Below are 19520 nucleotides of genomic sequence, written 5' to 3'. Positions count from 1 at the left end.
CTAAAGAGGTGTAGCGGCCCAACAGCGTGGTAGTCAGAGGGTATTCTTATACTCCGCAAAGGAGACACGGTTTATTGATCATTATAGAAACTGCTAATAACCCCTGTTTGATTTGAAACATCTAACGGAACTACAAATATCTCCATACGGTGTTTTTACACCAATTTATTCCTATTACGGAGCCTTAACATTTATTTCAACTCTAGGCAGAACTTTTCATACCTACCTTACTCCAAACGGAACTTTTACTGTGACATAATCTCACATGAGCCAGTATTTCACAGGTGGATTTACACTTTTATATAGGGCAACCATCTCAATATCTTTTCAGACCTAGAGGTCTCAACCTATATTCAGCTTCTTTTAGCCACTTTTAGCATAATTTTAGAGTAGTGTTTTGATACTATATATGACCGGTCATATTATTTTTGTGTTATTTTATATGTGATAAATAAATTTTACCTTATCGCTTTGATATTTTATTCATTTCAGTTGCTTTGATATTTATTTATTTATCCCAGGTGCTAAGATAATACACCTATACAATATTTGTATGCCACATCAAGTATTTTTATAATATATTATCTGTATTTTATTTTCTATCCCCATAGCTGTTTAGCGCATACACACACTTCTCTCTTTTTTCTTTGCACCAGTTCCTTTATTATCTGCTTTATGGGAGCAGATTAGTGTGTATTGCAAGGGGCAGATTTGCGCACCATATACCCACCTCTTCTCAAGGATATTAATTGTGATATCTTTGTATAATCCCTGCACCATTGTTTCAGCATCCAAAGCTGGAGAGGTCTCATATGAAGAGCGCAAAGGGGATCGCGTTCGATGCTGCAGTCATGAGACCTAAAACTTCCATGCACATAACCACTGAAGGAAATGATTGAGACTGAAGGTTCCGACAAGCTGAAACCAAATTTTATTCGTCTCTTGTCTGTTAGAGACAGAGTCATGGACACTGAATTTATCTGGAAACCTAAAAAGGTGACCCTTGTCTGAGGAATCAAGGAACTTTTTGGTAAAATTGATCCTCCAACACTAGTTGATTTGTGTGAGATACGGCAGAATGTAAAGACTGAGCTATTACCAAGATATCGTCCAAATAAGGAAACTATGCAATACCCTGTTCTCTTATTACAGAGAGTAGGGCACGAGAACCTTTGAAAAGATTCTTGGAGCTGTTGCTAGGCCAAATGGAAGAGCGACAATTGGTAATGCTTGTCTAGAAAAGAGAATCTCAGAAACCGATGGTGATCTGGATGAATAGGAATATGAAGATATGGATCCTGTAAGTCTATCGTGGACATATAAAGACCTTGCTGAACAAAAGGCAAAATAGTCCTTATAGTCACCATTTTGAATGTTGGCACTCTTACAAAACGATTCAAAATTTTCAGATCCAGAACTGGCCTGAATTAATTTTCTTTCTTTGGGACAATGAATAAATTTAAATAAAACCCCAGACCCTGGTTCCTGAAACGGAACAGGTATGATTACCCCTGAAAGCTTTAGATCTGAAAAACACTTCAGAAAAGCCTGAGCCTTCACTGGATTTGCTGGAACACGTGAGAGAATAAATCTTCTGACAGGAGGTCTTACTCTGAATCCTATTCGATACCCTTGAGAGACAATACTCTGAATCCAATGATTTTGGAAAAAATCTGCCCAAATGTTTTGGAAAAATTTTAATCTGCCCCCCACCAGCTGAGCTGGAATGAGGGCCGCACCATTATGCAGACTTGGGGGCTGGCTTTGGTTTCTTAAAAGGCCTGGATTTATTCCAACTTGAAGGTTTCCAATTGGAAAAAGATTCTTTGGGGGATGGATATGGTTTCTGTTCCTTATTCTGTCGAAATAAAAACAAAAAACGATTATAAGCTTTAGATTTACCCTTAGATCTTTTATCCTGAGGTAAAAAAAATACCTCCCTTCCCCCTAGTGACAGTTGAAATAATTGAATCCAACTAAGAACCAAATAAATTGTTACCTTGGAAAGAAAGAAATAATAATCTAGACTTAAATACCATGTCAGCATTCCAATACTTGAGCCACAACATACATAGTACATAGATTTAACATCAATTTTGATGATATCAAAAATAGCATCACAGATAAAATGATTAGCATGTTGAAGCAAGCGAACAATGCTAGACAAATCAGGATCTGTTTCCTGTTGCGCTATTATTGGAATAATTGTGCTTTATACAAAAAAATCATAACCACCACAAAAAGGGCGGGCCTCATGGACTCTTGCTAATATGAAAGAAATGAATTTATCAGGTAAGTTCTTACATAAATTATGTTTTCTTTCATGTAATTAGCAAGCGTCCATGAGCTAGTGACGTATGGGATAATGAATACCCAAGATGTGGATCTTCCACGCAAGAGTCACTAGAGAGGGAGGGATAAAATAAAGATAGCCAATTCCGCTGAAAAATAATCCACACCCAAAACAAAGTTTAAATCTTATAATGAAAAAAACTGAAAATATAAGCAGAAGAATCAAACTGAAACAGCTGCCTGAAGTACTTTTCTACCAAAGACTGCTTCTGAGGAAGAAAACACATCAAAATGATAGAATTTAGTAAAAGTATGCAAAGAAGACCAAGTTGCTGCTTTGCAAATCTGATCAACCGAAGCTTCATTCCTAAATGCCCAGGAAGTAGAGACTGACCTAGTTGAATGAGCTGTAATCCTTTGAGGCGGAGTTCTACCCGACTCAACATAAGCATGATGAATCAAAGACTTTAACCACGATGCCAAAGAAATGGCAGAAGCCTTCTGACCTTTCCTAGAACCAGAAAAGATAACAAATAGACTAGAAGTCTTTCGGAAATCTTTAGTAGCTTCAACATAATATTTCAAAGCTCTAACCACATCCAAAGAATGCAACAATCTTTCCTTAGAATTCTTAGGATTAGGACACAATGAAGGAACTACAATCTCTCTACTAATATTGTTAGAATTCACAACCTTAGGTAAAAATTTAAAAGAAGTTCGCAACACTGCCTTATCCTGATGAAAAATCAGAAAAGGAGACTCACAAGAAAGAGCAGATAATTCAGAAACTCTTCTAGCAGAAGAGATGGCCAAAAGAAACAAAACTTTCCAAGAAAGTAATTTAATATCCAGCGAATGCATGGGTTCAAACGGAGGAGCTTGAAGAGCCCCCAAAACCAAATTCAAACTCCAAGGAGGAGAGATTGACTTAATGACAGGTTTTATACGAACCAAAGCCTGTACAAAACAATGAATATCAGGAAGATTAGCAATCTTTCTGTGAAAAAGAACAGAAAGAGCAGAGATTTGTCCTTTCAAGGAACTTGCAGACAAACCTTTATCCAAACCATCCTGAAGAAACTGTAAAATTCTAGGAATTCTAAAAGAATGCCAGGAAAAATGATGAGAAGAACACCAAGAAATGTAAGTCTTCCAAACTCGATAATATATCTTCCTAGACACAGATTTACGAGCCTGTAACATAGTATTAATTACAGAGTCAGAGAAACCTCTATGACTGAGAATCAAGCGTTCAATCTCCATACCTTCAAATTTAAGGATTTGAGATCCTGATGGAAAAAAAGGACCTTGCGATAGAAGGTCTGGTCTTAACGGAAGAGTCCACGGGTGGCAAGTAGCCATCCGGACAAGATCCGCATACCAAAACCTGTGAGGCCATGCTGGAGCCACCAGCAGAACAGACGAACGCTCCCTTAGAATCTTGGAAATCACTCTTGGAAGAAGAACTAGAGGCGGAAAGATATAGGCAGGATGATACTTCCAAGGAAGTGACAATGCATCCACTGCTTCCGCCTGAGGATCCCTGGATCTGGACAGATACCTGGGAAGTTTCTTGTTTAGATGAGAAGCCATCAGATCTATTTCTGGAAGTCCCCACATTTGAACAATCTGAAGAAATACTTCTTGATGAAGAGACCACTCGCCCGGATGTAATGTCTGGCGACTGAGATAATCCGCTTCCCAATTGTCTATACCTGGGATATGAACCGCAGAAATTAGACAGGAGCTGGATTCCGCCCAAACAAGTATTCAAGATACTTCTTTCATAGCCAGAGGACTGAGTCCCTCCTTGATGATTGACATATGCCACGGTTGTGACATTGTCCGTCTGAAAACAAATGAATGACTCTCTCTTTAGAAGAGGCCATGACTGAAGAGCTCTGAAAATTGCACGGAGTTCCAAAATGTTGATTGGTAATCTCGCCTCCTGAGATTCCCAAACCCCTTGAGCTGTCAGAGACCCCCATACAGCTCCCCAACCTGTCAGACTTGCATCTGTTGAGATCACAGTCCAGGTCGGAAGAACAAAAGAAGCCCCTTGAACAAAACGATGGTGGTCTGTCCACCACGTCAGAGAGTGTCGTAAATCGGTTTTAAAGATATTAATTGCGATATCTTTGTATAATCCCTGCACCACTGGTTCAGCATACAGAGCTGAAGAGGTCGCATGTGAAAACGAGCAAAGGCGATCGCGTCCGATGCAGCAGTTATAAGACCTAGAATTTCCATGCATAAGGCTACCGAAGGGAATGATTGAGACTGAAGGTTTCGACAAGCTGAAACCAATTTCAGACGTCTTTTTTGTCCGTTAGCGACAGAGTCATGGACACTGAATCTATCTGGAAACCTAAAAAAGTTACCCTTGTCTGAGGAGTCAACGAACTCTTTGGTAAATTGATCCTCCAACCATGTTCTCGAAGAAACAATACAAGTTGATTCGTATGAGATTCTGCTAAAAGTGAAGACTGAGCAAGTACCAAGATATCGTCCAAATAAGGTAATACCACAATACCCTGTTCTCTGATTACAGATAGAAGGGCACCGAGAACCTTTGTAAAAATCCTTGGAGCTGTTGCTAGGCCAAACGGCAGAGCCACAAACTGGTAATGCTTGTCTAGGAAAGAGAATCTCAGAAACTGATAGTGATCTGGATGAATCGGAATATGCAGATATGCATCTTGTAAATCTATTGTGGACATATAATGCCCTTGCTGAACAAAAGGCAGAATAGTCCTTATAGTTACCATTTTGAATGTTGGTATCCTTACATAACTATTCAATATTTTTAAATCCAGAACTGGTCTGAAGGAATTCTCCTTCTTTGGTACAATGAAGAGATTTGAGTAAAACCCCAGCCCCTGTTCCAGAACTGGAACTGGCACAATTACTCCAGCCAACTCTAGATCTGAAACACATTTCAGAAATGCTTGAGCCTTCACTGGATTTATTGGGACACGGGAAAGAAAAAATCTTCTTGCAGGCGGCCTTATCTTGAAGCCTATTCTGTATCCTTGTGAAACAATATTCTGAATCCAAAGATTGTGAATCGAATTGATCCAAATTTCTTTGAAAAAACGTAATCTGCCCCCTACCAGCTGTGCTGGAATGAGGGCCGCACCTTCATGTGGACTTGGGAGCTGGCTTTGGCTTTCTAAAGGGCATGGATTTATTCCAGACTGGAGATGGTTTCCAAACTGAAACCGTTCCTGTAGGGGAAGGATCAGGCTTTTGTTCCTTATTGTGATGAAAGGAACGAAAATGATTAAAAGACCTAAATTTACCTTTAGATTTTTTATCCTGTGGTAAAAAAGTTCCTTTCCCCCCAGTAACAGTTGAAATAATAGAATCCAACTGTGAACCAAACAATTTATTACCCTGGAAAGAAAGGGAAAGCAGAGTAGACTTAGAAGACATATCAGCATTCCAAGTTTTAAGCCATAAAGCTCTTCTAGCTAAAATAGCTAAAGACATATACCTGACATCAACCCTAATGATATCAAAGATTGCATCACAAATAAAATTATTAGCATGTTGAAGAAGATTAACAATGAGTATGAGTATTATGATCTGTTACTTGTTGTGCTAAGGCTTCTAACCAGAAAGTTGAAGCTGCAGCAACATCTGCCAAAGATATAGCAGGTCTAAGAAGATTACCTGAACATAAGTAAGCTTTTCTTAGAAAGGATTCAATTTTCCTATCTAAAGGATCCTTAAAGGAAGTACTATCTGCCGTAGGAATAGTAGTAAGTTTAGCAAGAGTAGAGATAGCCCCATCAACTTTAGGGATTTTGTCCCAAAACTCTAATCTGTCAGATGGCACAGGATATAATTGTTTAAACCGTTTAGAAGGAGTAAATGAATTACCCAGATTATTCCATTCTCTGGAGATTACTTCAGAAATAGCATCAGGGACGGAAAACCCCCCCGGAATAACCGCAGGAGATTTAAAAACCGTATTCAAACGTTTAGATTTAGTAACAAGGGGACCAGAATCCTCTATTTCTAATGCAATTAAGACTTCTTTAAGTAAAGAATGAATAAATTCCATTTAAATAAATAAGAAGATTTATCAGTATCAATCTCTGAAACAGAATCCTCTGAACCAGAAAAATCAGTATCAGAAACAGAATCAGAATGATGATGTTCTTTTAAAAAGTCATCTGAAACATGAGAAGCTTTTAAAGACCTTTTACGATTACTAGAAGGAGGAATAACAGACATAGCCTTCTTAATAGATTTAGAAACAAAATCTCTTATGTTAACAGGAACACCCTGAATATTAGATGTTGATGGAACAGCAACAGGTAATGGAACATTACTAAAGGAAATATTTTCTGCATTAACAAGTTTGTCATGACATTCATCACAAACAACAGCCAGAGAAACAGTTACCACAAGCTTACAACAAATACACTTAACTTTGGTAGATCCAGCATCAGGCAGTGATTTTCCAGAAGTGACTTCTGATTCAGGGTCAACCTGAGACATCTTGCAATATGTAATAGAAAACACAACATATAAAGCAAAATTAGTCAAATTCCTTAAATGACAGTTTCAGGAATGGGAAAAAATGCCAATGAATAAGCCTCTAGCAAACCAGAAGCAATAAGCAATAAGACTTAAATATTGTGGAGACAACAATGACGCTCGAATCCGGTAACGCCGACATTTTTGGCGCAAAAACGTCAAAAAAATGACGCAACTTCCGTATGACGCCGGAAATGACAAAATTTTTGCGCCAAGAATCACGCAATAAAATGAAGCATTTTCAGCCCCTGCGAGCCTAACAGCCCACAGGAAAAAAGTCAAATTTAAAGGTAAGAAAAAATTGATTTATTCATATGCATTATCCCAAATATGAAATTGACTGTCTGAAATAAGGAACGGTGAATATCCTGAATCAAGGCAAATAAATGTTTAAACACATATATTTAGAACTTTATACAAAAGTGCCCAACCATAGTGTCACAAAATAAGATTTACTTACCCCCGGACACTCTTCTACATGTAGTAGAAAGCCAAACCAGTACTGAAACAAGAATCAGTAGAGGTAATGGTATATATAAGAGTATATCGTCGATCTGAAAAGGGAGGTAAGAGATGAATCTCTACGACCGATAACAGAGAACCTATGAAATAGACCCCGTAGAAGGAGATCATTGAATTCAAATAGGTAATACTCTCTTCACATCCCTCTGACATTCACTGCACAGAGGAAAACCGGGCTCCAGCCTGCTGCGAAGCGCATATCAACGTAGAATCTAGCACAAACTTACTTCACCACCTCCATGGGAGGCAAAGTTTGTAAAACTGATTTGTGGGTGTGGTGAGGGGTGTATTTATAGGCATTTTAAGGTTTGGGAAACTTTGCCCCTCCTGGTAGGAATGTATATCCCATACGTCACTAGCTCATGGACTCTTGCTAATTACATGAAAGAAATGAGAACCTTCCAAGATAATTTAATGTCAACGGAATGCAGAGGCTCAAACAGAACCTGTTGCAAAACCCAAAGAACAAGATTTAGGCTCCAAGGAGGAGCCCCAGATCTAAACACAGGTCTGATCCTAATCAGAGCCTTAAAGGACTGCACGTCTGGAAGCTCAGCTAGTCTCAGGAAACTAGCAGAAAGGCACTTCTCCAGCCCATACTGGAGAAAAGAAGATCCTGGCAACCATAACTCTCAGCCAGGAAAAACCACGCTCTTCACACGAGAATAAGTAGGTCCTCCACACCTTGTGGTAGATACGCTGAGTAACTGGTTTACGAGCTTGAATAAGAGTATAAATGACACTCTCAGAGAAACCTCTCTTGGCTAAGACTAAGCATTCAATCTCCACGCAGTCAGCCTCAGAGAATCTAGAGTTTGATGAACAAATGTACCTTTTATCAGCAGGTCTCTGCGACAAGTTAACTACCACAGAGGAGATGAGGACATCCCCACTTGATCCGCAAACCACATCCTTCGCGGCCATGATGGAGCAATCAGGATTACTGATAGCCGCTCCTGCTTGATGTGGGCCAAAACTCGAGGAAGAAGCAGTAATGGAGGAAAAAGATATGAGTCTGAACCTCCAGGGCACTGCTAGTGTATCTATTAGATCTGCTTGGGGATCCCTCAACCTCGACTTGTACCTGGGTAGTTTGGTATTGAGATGGGATGCCATGAGATCTATCTCCGGCGTCCCCCACTTGCTGCATATCTCTGCAAACACCTCGGGATGGAGAGACCATTCCCCTGGATGGAAGGATTGCCTGCTGAGAAAATCCGCCTCCCAGTTGTCCACACCCGGAATGTGGATCACTGACAGTGAACAGCTGTGGGCCTCTGCCACTCCAGAATCTGAGATACTGCCTTCATCGCCAAGGAACATCTCGTTCCCCCTGATGGTTGATGTAAGCCACCAAGGTTATATTGTCTGATTGGAATCTGATAAACTGGGACGAACCAAGAAGTGGCCAAAAATTGATCGGGAGGGAGGAGGACTGCTGAGTCCACAACCCCTGTGCCCCTTCCTGGCACCCCAAACCGCTCCCCATCCGGATAGACTTGTGTACGTAGTAATCTCCCAGGATGGTCTTAAGAAGCATGTCCCTTGGGACAGGTGATCTGGACAGAGCCATCAAGAGTACAATTCTCTCGACCAACTGTCTAATACAATCTGTTGAGACAGATCTATATGATCGCCGTTCCACTGTCTCAGCATGCAAAGTTGTAAAGGTCTGAGACGGAACCTGGCAAAATCAATGATGTCCATGCAGGACACCATGAGACCAATCACCTCCATACACACTGAGCCACAGGAGGACTCAAGGAGCTCTGGAGGGCAAGACATGCTGAAGTTAGCTTGCAACATCTCTGGTCTGTTAGAAATATCATCATGGATATGGAGTCTATTATAGTACCCAGGATTCCCCCCTGGTACTTGGGATAAGAGAACTCATTTCCAAGTTTATCTTCCATCTATGTGATCGAAGAAGACTGAGAAGGAACTCCGAGAATTCTTCCGCAAGACGAAAGGATGGTGCTTGCACCAGAATATCGTCCAAGTATGGGGCTACTGCAATACCCTGAGTTCTGGCAACGTCTAGAAGAGCCCCCAGGACCTTCGTAAAGATTCTTGGAGCAGTAGCTAGGCCAAATTGAAGGGCAATGAACTGGAAGTGCTGGTCCAGGAATGCAAACCTCAGGAAATGAAAGTGTTCCCTGTGGATTGGAACATGAAGGTAAGCGTCCTTCAGATCTATAGTGGTCATAAACTGGGCCTTCTTTAATTAAAGGAAGGATGGACCTTATCGTCTCCATCTTGAGGTAAGGGACACAGACATTTGTTTAAGCACTTTAGGTCCAGCATTGGGGCAGAAAGTTACTCCCTCCTTTGGGATCACGAAAAAGGTTTGAATAAAACCCCAAACCTCTTTCTTCGATAGGCACCGGGACAAAAATTCCTAAGGAGGATAGATCCCAAACACACCCTAGAAAGGCATCCCTCTTTTCTGGTCTGGTAGACAGATTCCAGAGAAGGAATCTGCTCCTTGGCGGATCAGATTTGAAGCGTATCTTGCATCCCTGAGATACCACCTCCAGGACCCCCTGAACCTGTATGTCCTTGAACCAGGCATCTGAAAAAAGAGACAGTCTGCCCCCTACAAAATCAGTTTCTGGATCGGGGGACACCCCTTTATGCGGATTTGTTATCGGCGGGCTTCTTATTCTGCTTGGATTTATTCCAGGACTGAGCCGGCTTCCAAGCACTCTTGGGTTGCTCAGGCTTGGAGGATTGTTGTCATTGGGATTTGTCAGAACAAAAACTAGCAGATTGTCGTCCCTTAGACTTGTTCTTATCTTGCGGTAGGAAGGCACCTTTGCCTCTGGTAACCGTAGAAATAATGGAGCTAGGACCGCAAAGCCAGAGGCCTTTGCATTTAGGCGAATAATTTGCATGTTTGCATCACAGATAAAATAATTAGCAATTCTCAGAGCTTTAATTCTCTCTTGAATATCCTCGAGGGGAGACTCCATCACGAGTTACGATAAAGAGTTGCACCAGTAGGTAGCCACTCCAGCAACCGCAGCCGCCGGTTGAAACAAAAATCCTGTATGTTGAAACATCTTTTTCAGAAAGGTTTATTTTCGTATCCATCGGCTCTCTGAACAAAGAACTATCCTCAAGAGGTATAGTAGTACGTTTAGCAAACGTAGAGATAGCACAATCCACCTTAGGAATGGAGCCCCACAAAACGAGTTGAGAGTCCGGGAACAACTTTTTAAAAGTAGACAAGGGGGAAATGTTTGCCATCTTAACCGGCACAGGAAAAGTCAAAGGAACTTTCCTGTCTTCGTAAACTCTGTCTAATTTAGGTATCATAGGTTCTTCAGGCAGCGCAGTATCTAGTAACCTCTAGCGAAGACAGAACCTCCAGCGTAGACAGAACCTCCTTTAATAAAAAACGCAAGTGCTCAATTTAAAATCTAAAGGATGGTTCCCCCACAGCAGGAGGCTTAGACGCTAAGGACTCCGACCCAGAAAGTTCACCCTCTGAAGCTACAGAGGTTAACTCATCATAGGATAACTGGGACATAATAGCTAAATCCAATAAATATTTAGATGACGCCAGCTCAGGAGAGCTATGTTTAACCTTTATTCTTGAGTTTGTAACTGCACAGCAAAGTCCGCAGGAAGAAGGCCTCCTCCGGATAGAGGATTAGATGTGCTACGGGGAACTGCATGTGGAGTGGATAATGTAGCAAGGGTAATCATCTCATGGGATGCCGAGTCCTGAGAGGTAGACAGCTCAGAGGGACTAAGAGCCTTAAGCAGGCTTGTCTCCCTTCTTAGACTTTATAACTGTGTTAAGGCATGTGGAACAGAATTGAGTGGGCAGGAAAATCACAGCCTTCTCACAATATAAACAGGTTAGATTTAGTACAGAAGGAGTACCTTCTAACATGTCAGAGTCCTCCATAGCTCAGGTTATACCCACAGGAGGACACAAATAAAAACGTTTTTTATTATAGAAAACTGCACCTTTATACTTCCAATGGCTGGGGTCCTCACCACCTCCTAGACCCAGACAGTTAACAGAGGAAATGCTCTCCTCAGGTTCAAGTTTTAGCCGGAAGGGTGGAAATGACAATAGACCACACCCAGTCACATGGAGTGCAAGACAGTACTTTCATTGTTATTACAAGTACAGGAATTAATATGAGCTGTGAATCACTTTCAAAAACGAAAGTAAAAACTTAAAAGTGAAACCTCTTTGTTCCAGCCAAAAACACACAGTCTATCAGCCCAGGAAAAAAAAATCACACAAAGCAGCATGTAAAGAATACACTGATTAATTAACCCCAACTGTTCAATAAACCCCCTCAGAGGATATTAACCCGAGATCTTATTAAGGTATAAAGGAGCCACACTGTGACACTGTTGTAGCGTTTTAAGTGTAAAAATTGAAACAATCTTACTTCCAAGATTCATGCTGTGGAACAGAACACAGCATCTCAAGTGTGACAGTCTTATAGCAGCACGCCTGACATGGACTTGAGTGAGAGAAAGCAGGCAGAGAAACTTGTCAAAACTGATTGCTTAGGAGCTGTTAGCAGTAGTCTGGATGGTTTCGCAGAAAAACTTTGCCTTCATCGCCAGACTTTAACCGTCATCAATACTCTCACTGAGTGGTTGACATGACTACTTAAAACTCCAGTCCTATCTCGAAGGACAGATACGTTTTTCATGACTCCCCGTTTCTTGACACTTCTCTGCCACCTGCTAACGTGACGAAAGGCAAAGAATGACTGGGGTAATGAGGAAGTGGGAGGGATATTTAAGCCTTTGGCTGGGGTGTCTTTGCCTCCTCCTGGTGGCCAGGTGTTGTATTTCCCAACAGCAAGGAATGAAGCCGTAGACTCTCCCAATCTTAGGAAGGAAATGTTCTGGTCTTTTGGGGGAAGTTTTAGCCTGAAATGCCCGGTCCTTAAGGGGTTAAATCAATTTAGCTATTCATAGCACAAAATTTCATAAGTAACATTTATAAATAACGGAACAAACACTTATTTAAGAAGGAGTATTAATGCAGTATATTATATATATGCGTATATATGTTTGCCGGGGAGGGGGATTGTATATAATACAACTGCCATTTCAAGCAAAAGGCTTCAATACTGTGCCACAATGATAGCAATGATAGGAAACAACAAAAGTGGGAGAGACAGGGGAGTTCCTTGGGTGTCTGAAGTTCTCAAAACTCATTCATTCACAAAGCATTTTACATCCGCAGCACTTACTGATTTAAAGGGACAGTAAACACCTTGACTAGGGTTGCACCGATACCGATGCTAGTATCGGTGCCGATACCAAGTATTTGCATGAGTACTTGTACTCGTGCAAATGCACCGATACTTAAACCGATACCTCCAATTCCTACCCATATTCCTGTTCTGCCAATACAAATTGCTGTTATTTGTATTATTGTACGTCAGAGAAGTGCTCCAAAAGCTGCTATACTATACAGCTGGAAGCTTACCTGGGAGAGATCACTGTACCTTATTCAGGCAAACCCCTGAAGTACTAGGCAGTTAATAAACTAAGATTTAATGGCCCAAAAATATCTTTCTGACCCATGCAGTAGTGTGAAAAGTGAAATACTGTTCAGCTTAGTGTCAAACATCCTTACTGATAGCAGAAACAGACTTATAGCTGAACATGCAGAGATGCTTCTGTTCCTTTATAAGAACTTGCCACTAACTTTTAAAAAAATATTCCAATTGCTAGATTACCTGTTATACTGCTAGTTCTCATCTTGCACAATTATGCTCAAAACATACTGTCCTCTGAGGAACATCCTTAGCCAGGGCTGGACTGGGAATAAAAAGCAGCCCTGGAAAAATATGAAGACCAGCCCTATTTTCTGTTGAGTCAGTAGAATGAAAATGCCCCATTTTTCTCAAAGGGGATTACAGGAATACTCCTTCCTCAATATTATTTTCAGAATTAAATTATATTACTTTGTATCAAGTACAAATGTCAGATTGATGAGTTATATAGGCACCCTACAACCCAATTGCATCTAGTAATCACCGCTTTAAATTGTAGCTTTCCAGCCCCAGCTGCTGCAGCTGTTATTTAATGCTATTATTAATATATTTTATTGTAATATTTTCATTTATAAACATATTCTGTTAACTTTGTGACAACAAACACATAAAACTTTTTTTATTTCAAAATGTCTTTTGAGATACAGTTCATAATTATAAAGAAGTGATCTTAAATTATTAGTCTGTATTGTGCTTGGTAAACTGTCATGACATAAAAAAGTATCGGTAGTTGGTATCGGTGAGTATTTGAAAAAAGTATCGGTACTTGTACTCGGTCTTAAAAAAAAATGGTATTGGTGCAACCCTAACCTTGACATTTATGTTGTGTTACAATAGAACATCAGATAAGCCAAGTCTAAACACAAAGTACATAATTTTTACTGCAGCTGATAACACCCCTTAAGTATAAATATGTAGCAATATTAGCCTTGAAAAGTCTGCATGGTGTATTTCAATTTAAAGAGCGAAATTACATGAAAATGGGGCAAAATAATGATGCTATATTGCCCAGTTGTTTAGACGCTAAATATTCTATATAAAAATCTCAAGCTGTTTACGGTCTGTCCCTTTAACTTGAATGCTGTATGTATATAAAGTTTATTAAAATTTCACAATACCCTTACATCTCAGAAAAGTAATGTTACTAAACTAGAAGCAAATGTAAGTTAAATGTTGTGAGATCCACTATTACTTTCTATGGTGAATAACGCAAAACATTAAAAGTGATGTTTAGGGTTGCTGTATTACTACAGAATTTAAGATCCATTAGATATCTCCCTTACGGTAATGGAAGATGTTTAAGTAACTGCTTGTACCTCTCAGTATTGAGGAGACCATTAATTCTGACCAAATCCCCAAATTTGCAAGGAACCTCTGCTATGCTTCACCGTTGGCTGTAGACCCTTATTCTTTACAGCTATCCAGCCCTTCGGCTAGCAAACTGCCTACTGCTACCGCAAAACAATTACAAATTTGACTCATTGGTCCAGAGCACCTGCTGCCATTTTTCTGTACCCCAGTTCCTGTGTTTTCGTATAAAGTTGAGTTGCTTGGCCTTGTTTCTACCTTGGAGGTATGGCTTTCTTGCTGCAAGTCTTCCATGAAGACTAATTCTGACCACACTTCTCCGGACAGTATATGGTCCCACTGTTTTTGACAATGCTGAGCTGATGGCACTGAAGGACATCTTCTGATTGCAAAGGGAAGTAAGCATGATGTGTCTCATCTGTTGCACTACATTTCCTTAGCAAACCACTGTGTCTCTGGCTGCCCCTTTTCTTTGTGCTTCTGAAAAAGAGCTTGGACAGCACATGTGGAAACCTGTCTACCTTGAAATGTATACCTGGGAGAGACCTTGTTGATGCAGTATAACTACCTTGTGTCTTGTTGCGGTGCTGTCTTGCCAGGTATATGACTTTTGACATTAAACGGTCTTCAGCAAACCTCACCTTGTTAGCAGAGTTTGACTGTTCCTTGCCCAGTTTTATTCATCCTACACAGCTGTTTCCTTTTCAGTTAATGATTGTATTTCAACCTACATATTAAATTGATGATCATTAGCACCTGTTTAGTATAACTGTTTAATCATGCGCTTGAATATATGCCTTCAAAATCCCTGAATTTGTGAAAGTGTTCCTAAAAGAATTGATGCTGTTTAGAAGGCAAATGGTGACACAGATTTGTCTTCTGTTCACTCACTTTGCATTTTGTTTAATGATAAATATAAACTATTAACACTTCTATTTTTGAAAGCACTCTTACTTTACAACATTTTCCCACGGATATACACACACACCTCTCTCTCTCTCTCTCTCTATACACACACATATATATATATATATATATATAAAGATATCATGGCTTGTGAAAGGGCACAGCCCGAAACGTTGTTTATGTTTGTAGCTTGAAAAAAAATCACTAAAGATAACTTGAGTGCTTTAGCTTCATACACACACCCACTATATATATATATATATATATATATATATATATGATGTTGCCATACTTTGAGTTAAAAAAAAAGTTAAGGTACAATGCAGTCTATTACACGATATTACAATAACTGGAATAAAAGTTTACTAACCTGCGCCAATGTATAGAGTCCTGTAACACATATTTACTGGCGCACCAACGCCCATCATTAGTGGATAAAAAACAGCCCTAGCCTGTACATCTCTTCTGTGTGCTGTAAAAACAGAAACCAGAAAAATAAATATTGACATTGCCAGATCATAAAAGGGCGATATAGTGATATATTTAAATTATATAATTCGTTATTTTATCACTATCGACGGACAACACTGCTGTGCGACTAGTTCCGCAGATTGAGTCAGCAGTGCACTTCAGGGGTTTAAAAACAGCTTTGCCGTGTCCTAGTGATAAAATTACATGTGCCAACAAATCAGATAATGTAATCTTATCACTATAATGGCCCTTTATAGAATACATAACAATTAACACTATTGTAGTAATTATTTCTTCATTTCATCTTTAAAAAAAAAAAAAAAAGAAGTGGGTATTTCAAAATGTTATCTGACAGTGCCCATTAGCAGGAAGTGCATAATGGAGACTGCAGTATCTGATTCAATAGCTTTTAATATTTTTTTTAGGCAAAAATATTTTTAACAATTTTAAATATTGCTCTTCTATATGCATGCCAAAAAAAGATATATGTTGGGAGCAGAATGTTCACCAGCCCAAAGTCTGAATACTGTGTCATAAGCAATGGATGGCTTGCTATGGTTGGTGATAATATACATTAACCCTTTCAGAAATTAATGGCCAATAATAAAGAACGTTTTATTCAAAGGTCCACAGTAGTTCTGAAGTTTAATGCCTGAGAATGTCTTAATTATGTTTATAGTCACATATAGTCACATCCACAGGCAAATTGAGGCATAAATGGCAAGTGAGCCAATCAAGCATTTAATTTTACACTAGAAGTTTTCTTAAAAGACAAAAGCAAAAACACAACCCTTGAAAATATATATAATGTGCTGTGTTCTTTCCATTACATTAATAAGATCATGAATACCAAAAACTATTAGGTACAAAAAACAAAAGATCTATGCTTACCTAATTAATTACTTTCATGATGATGAGAGTCCACCAGGCATCAGTTGTGGGATTACACTCTAGTCCACTAGGAGGAAAAAACAATCCTACATTCCAGAGCTTTAATCCCTCCCACTTTCACATAAACCCTCATATATATTAGCCAAATAGATGGAGGGAAACAGAAAAGGAGGAACGACAAAGCAGGGAAATGAAGTGCAAAACAAGAACTTGTCTTCTGAACTTGCAGCATTATGTGGTATCTTATATCCAAGCAGTGAATATCACAAGACTACCATAAAATAGGGCAGAACAACAGTTGGCGTGTACATAAAGGTAGGTACATCAGACCCACAGTTCTTTCCTGACAAAGCAGCCTCTGAAGAGGAATACACAAAGTGGTAGAATTATATAAAATGATGTAATTAGGACAATGGAGCCATCTTACATATCTTGTCTATGAAAGCCTTATTCCTCAAGACCTAAGAAGTGGCAACTGCTCTAGTGGAATAAGCAGTAATGTGCTCAGGGATGTGTTTTTCCTGCAACTAGGTACAGTTTATGAATCAAAGCCTTAGAAAGAAAAGAATAGCAAGTTTTTAAAATAGCTTATGCAGATTGAAAAAAATAAATAAATCAGGAAAGGAGTATTGCAAGATAGAGCTGATAGTGCCAAAAACTCTCATGGCTAATGAAATGGCCACAAGAAAGAGCCTTCCAGGATAACAACTGAAGGTCTAAAGTTTAAACCATGCATGGTCTCAAATGGAGAGGCTTTAAAAAGGACCCTCAAAACCAGATTAAGAATCCATGGAAAAACTTGTCGGAAAATAAATAAAATGTCTGATCCCGATCAAGACCTGAACAAAGTTCTGGGTATCAGGGATTCTGTCAATTCTCTTGTGATATAAAACAGATAAGGCCAAAATCTGACCTTTAAGAGAACAGGGTGATATGCCTTTCTCCAGACTGTCCTGTAGAAACTCGAGAACTCTAGCAATCCAAAATTAATTCCAATGGTATCCTTGCTAGAAAACTAGGATACAAAGGTTCTGCACAACTTGTGATATATACACCTGGTGACAGGATTCTGACTTGAATCAATGTATCAATTACCATATCATATTAAACTATTTGCCAGGCAGACAAATTTATAGATCTTGGTGAAATGAAAGCTCTTGAGAAAAAGTATTTTATGAGAGGAAGCTACCAAGGTGGGTACAAGGACAGTTGATTTAGATAAACATTCCAAATGCTATGAGGACAAGCCGGAGCTATCAGGATGACGAGCTTGTTTTTGTTTCATTCTGGCTATTTTGAAAGGTCATCAACATCAGACAGTGGTAGCTGCAGCAACACAAGCTACACAAGCTGGCTTAAGCATAAAGCCTGCAAACTTGAAGGATCACCTGTGAAAGCCTTCAAACTTTCTATCCACGGGATCCCTGAAAGAGGTGCTATCCTCCAAAAGCATTGTACTTCGCTGAGCCAGAGTGGATACCTTAGGAATAGTCTCCTGAGTTCTAAATTTGCAGAAGGAATAGGAAACATTTTTAAATTTGGATGATGGGATAAAGAACATGTTTTATTGCATTTTGTAGTTATGTGCGGTTTTGGAGCTGGTTTTAAAATAACACATAATTTATGTAAGAACTTACCTGATAAATTAATTTATTTTATGGTGGCAAGACTCCACAAGCTGTTACTGATGGGAAATACATTCCTTCTAAGAAGAAGCAAAGTTTATCAAACCTCAAATACTTATATTCTTATATAAGTATAATACTTATACACCCCTCCCACATACATCAGTTTAACATATAGCCAAGTCGGTGATGTGTTAAAGGCGCAAAAGCATTTAAAAAAAAAAAAAAAAAAAAAAAAAGGGTAGCAGGAAAAGAGATGTGATTTAAACAAAAAAATCATAACCCCCCCAAAAAATAATGGGTGGGCCCCGTGGACTCTTGCTACCATGAAATTATCAGGTAAGTTCTTATATAAATTATGTTTTGTTTCATATATGTGGTGTGAGTCCACAAGCTGTTACTGATGGGATATATTACCCAAGATGTGGAAGTCCACAAGTAACAAAAGGATTGGGGAATGCATTTAAGCTGACTTACTCCCTAACCTTTCTCGCAAAATGCCCTAACACCTCCAAAGTTAGGAAATAAAGAATATGTACAGAATACTTGGTTGAGGAGGCACTAAAAAACAATTTATGTAAGAACTTACCTGATAAATTAATTTATTTAATAGTGGAAAGAGTCCATGAGTTAGTGACCTATGGCATATACATTCCTACCAGGAGGAGGCAAAGTTTTCCAAACTTCAAAATGCCTATAAATACACCTCCCACCTCACTCACACCTTAGTTTAACGAATAGCCAAGAAGTGAGGTGTATAAGAAGGAGAAAAAGCATGCAAAAAGAGGAACTGGAAAAAATAATGTGCTTTATACAAAAAGCCATAACCACAAAAAATAAGGTGGGTCTCATGGACTCTTGCCACCATGAAAAATGAGTTTATCAGGTAAGTTCTTACATAAATTATGTTTTCTTTCATGTAAGTGGCAAGAGTCCATGAGCAAGTGACGTATGGGATATAATACCCAAGATGTGGAAATCCACAGAGCCACTAGTGATGGAGGGATAAATAAAAACAGCTATTTCCGCGGAGAAATTAAACCCCCAAAAATTAGGTTTTCTGAAAATTTCAAAAAAACTCAAATCAAAGGAATTAGAATCAAGCTGAGACAACTGTCCGAAAAACCTCTCTACCAAAAGGTTGTTTCCGAAGAAGCAAACCCCCAAAAAATGGTAAAATTAGAAAAAATATGCAAATTAGTTCAAGTTGCTGCTTTGCAAATTTGATCAACTGAAGCTTCATTCTTGAAAACCCAAGTGGTGGCAACTGATTTAGTAGACTGAACTGTAATTCTCTGAGGCGGAGACTGCCCCGCCCCCAGATAAGCTTTGTGAATCTAAAGTCTTAAAGGGACACTGAACCCACATTTTTTCTTTTGTGATTCAGATAGAGCATGCAATTTTAAGCAACTTT

At 39.3% G+C, this 19520-nt stretch overlaps 1 protein-coding gene across 1 annotated transcript in view; it reads right to left on the bottom strand.

Moving 5' to 3' along the window:
• Window positions 1–19520, bottom strand: part of PHF12 (PHD finger protein 12) — a gene marked incomplete in the record, with an annotated part of 410674 nt that overhangs the window by 49585 nt on the left and 341569 nt on the right. Inside the window, 1 exon segment of the mRNA XM_053706179.1 lies at window positions 15490–15591. Within this exon segment, the coding sequence (XP_053562154.1) occupies window positions 15490–15591 (102 nt within the window).

Source organism: Bombina bombina, chromosome 3 (assembly GCF_027579735.1).
Source record: "Bombina bombina isolate aBomBom1 chromosome 3, aBomBom1.pri, whole genome shotgun sequence".
NCBI classification, from domain to species: Eukaryota; Metazoa; Chordata; class Amphibia; order Anura; family Bombinatoridae; genus Bombina; species Bombina bombina.
This window is presented reverse-complemented; position numbering and strand designations above follow the sequence as displayed.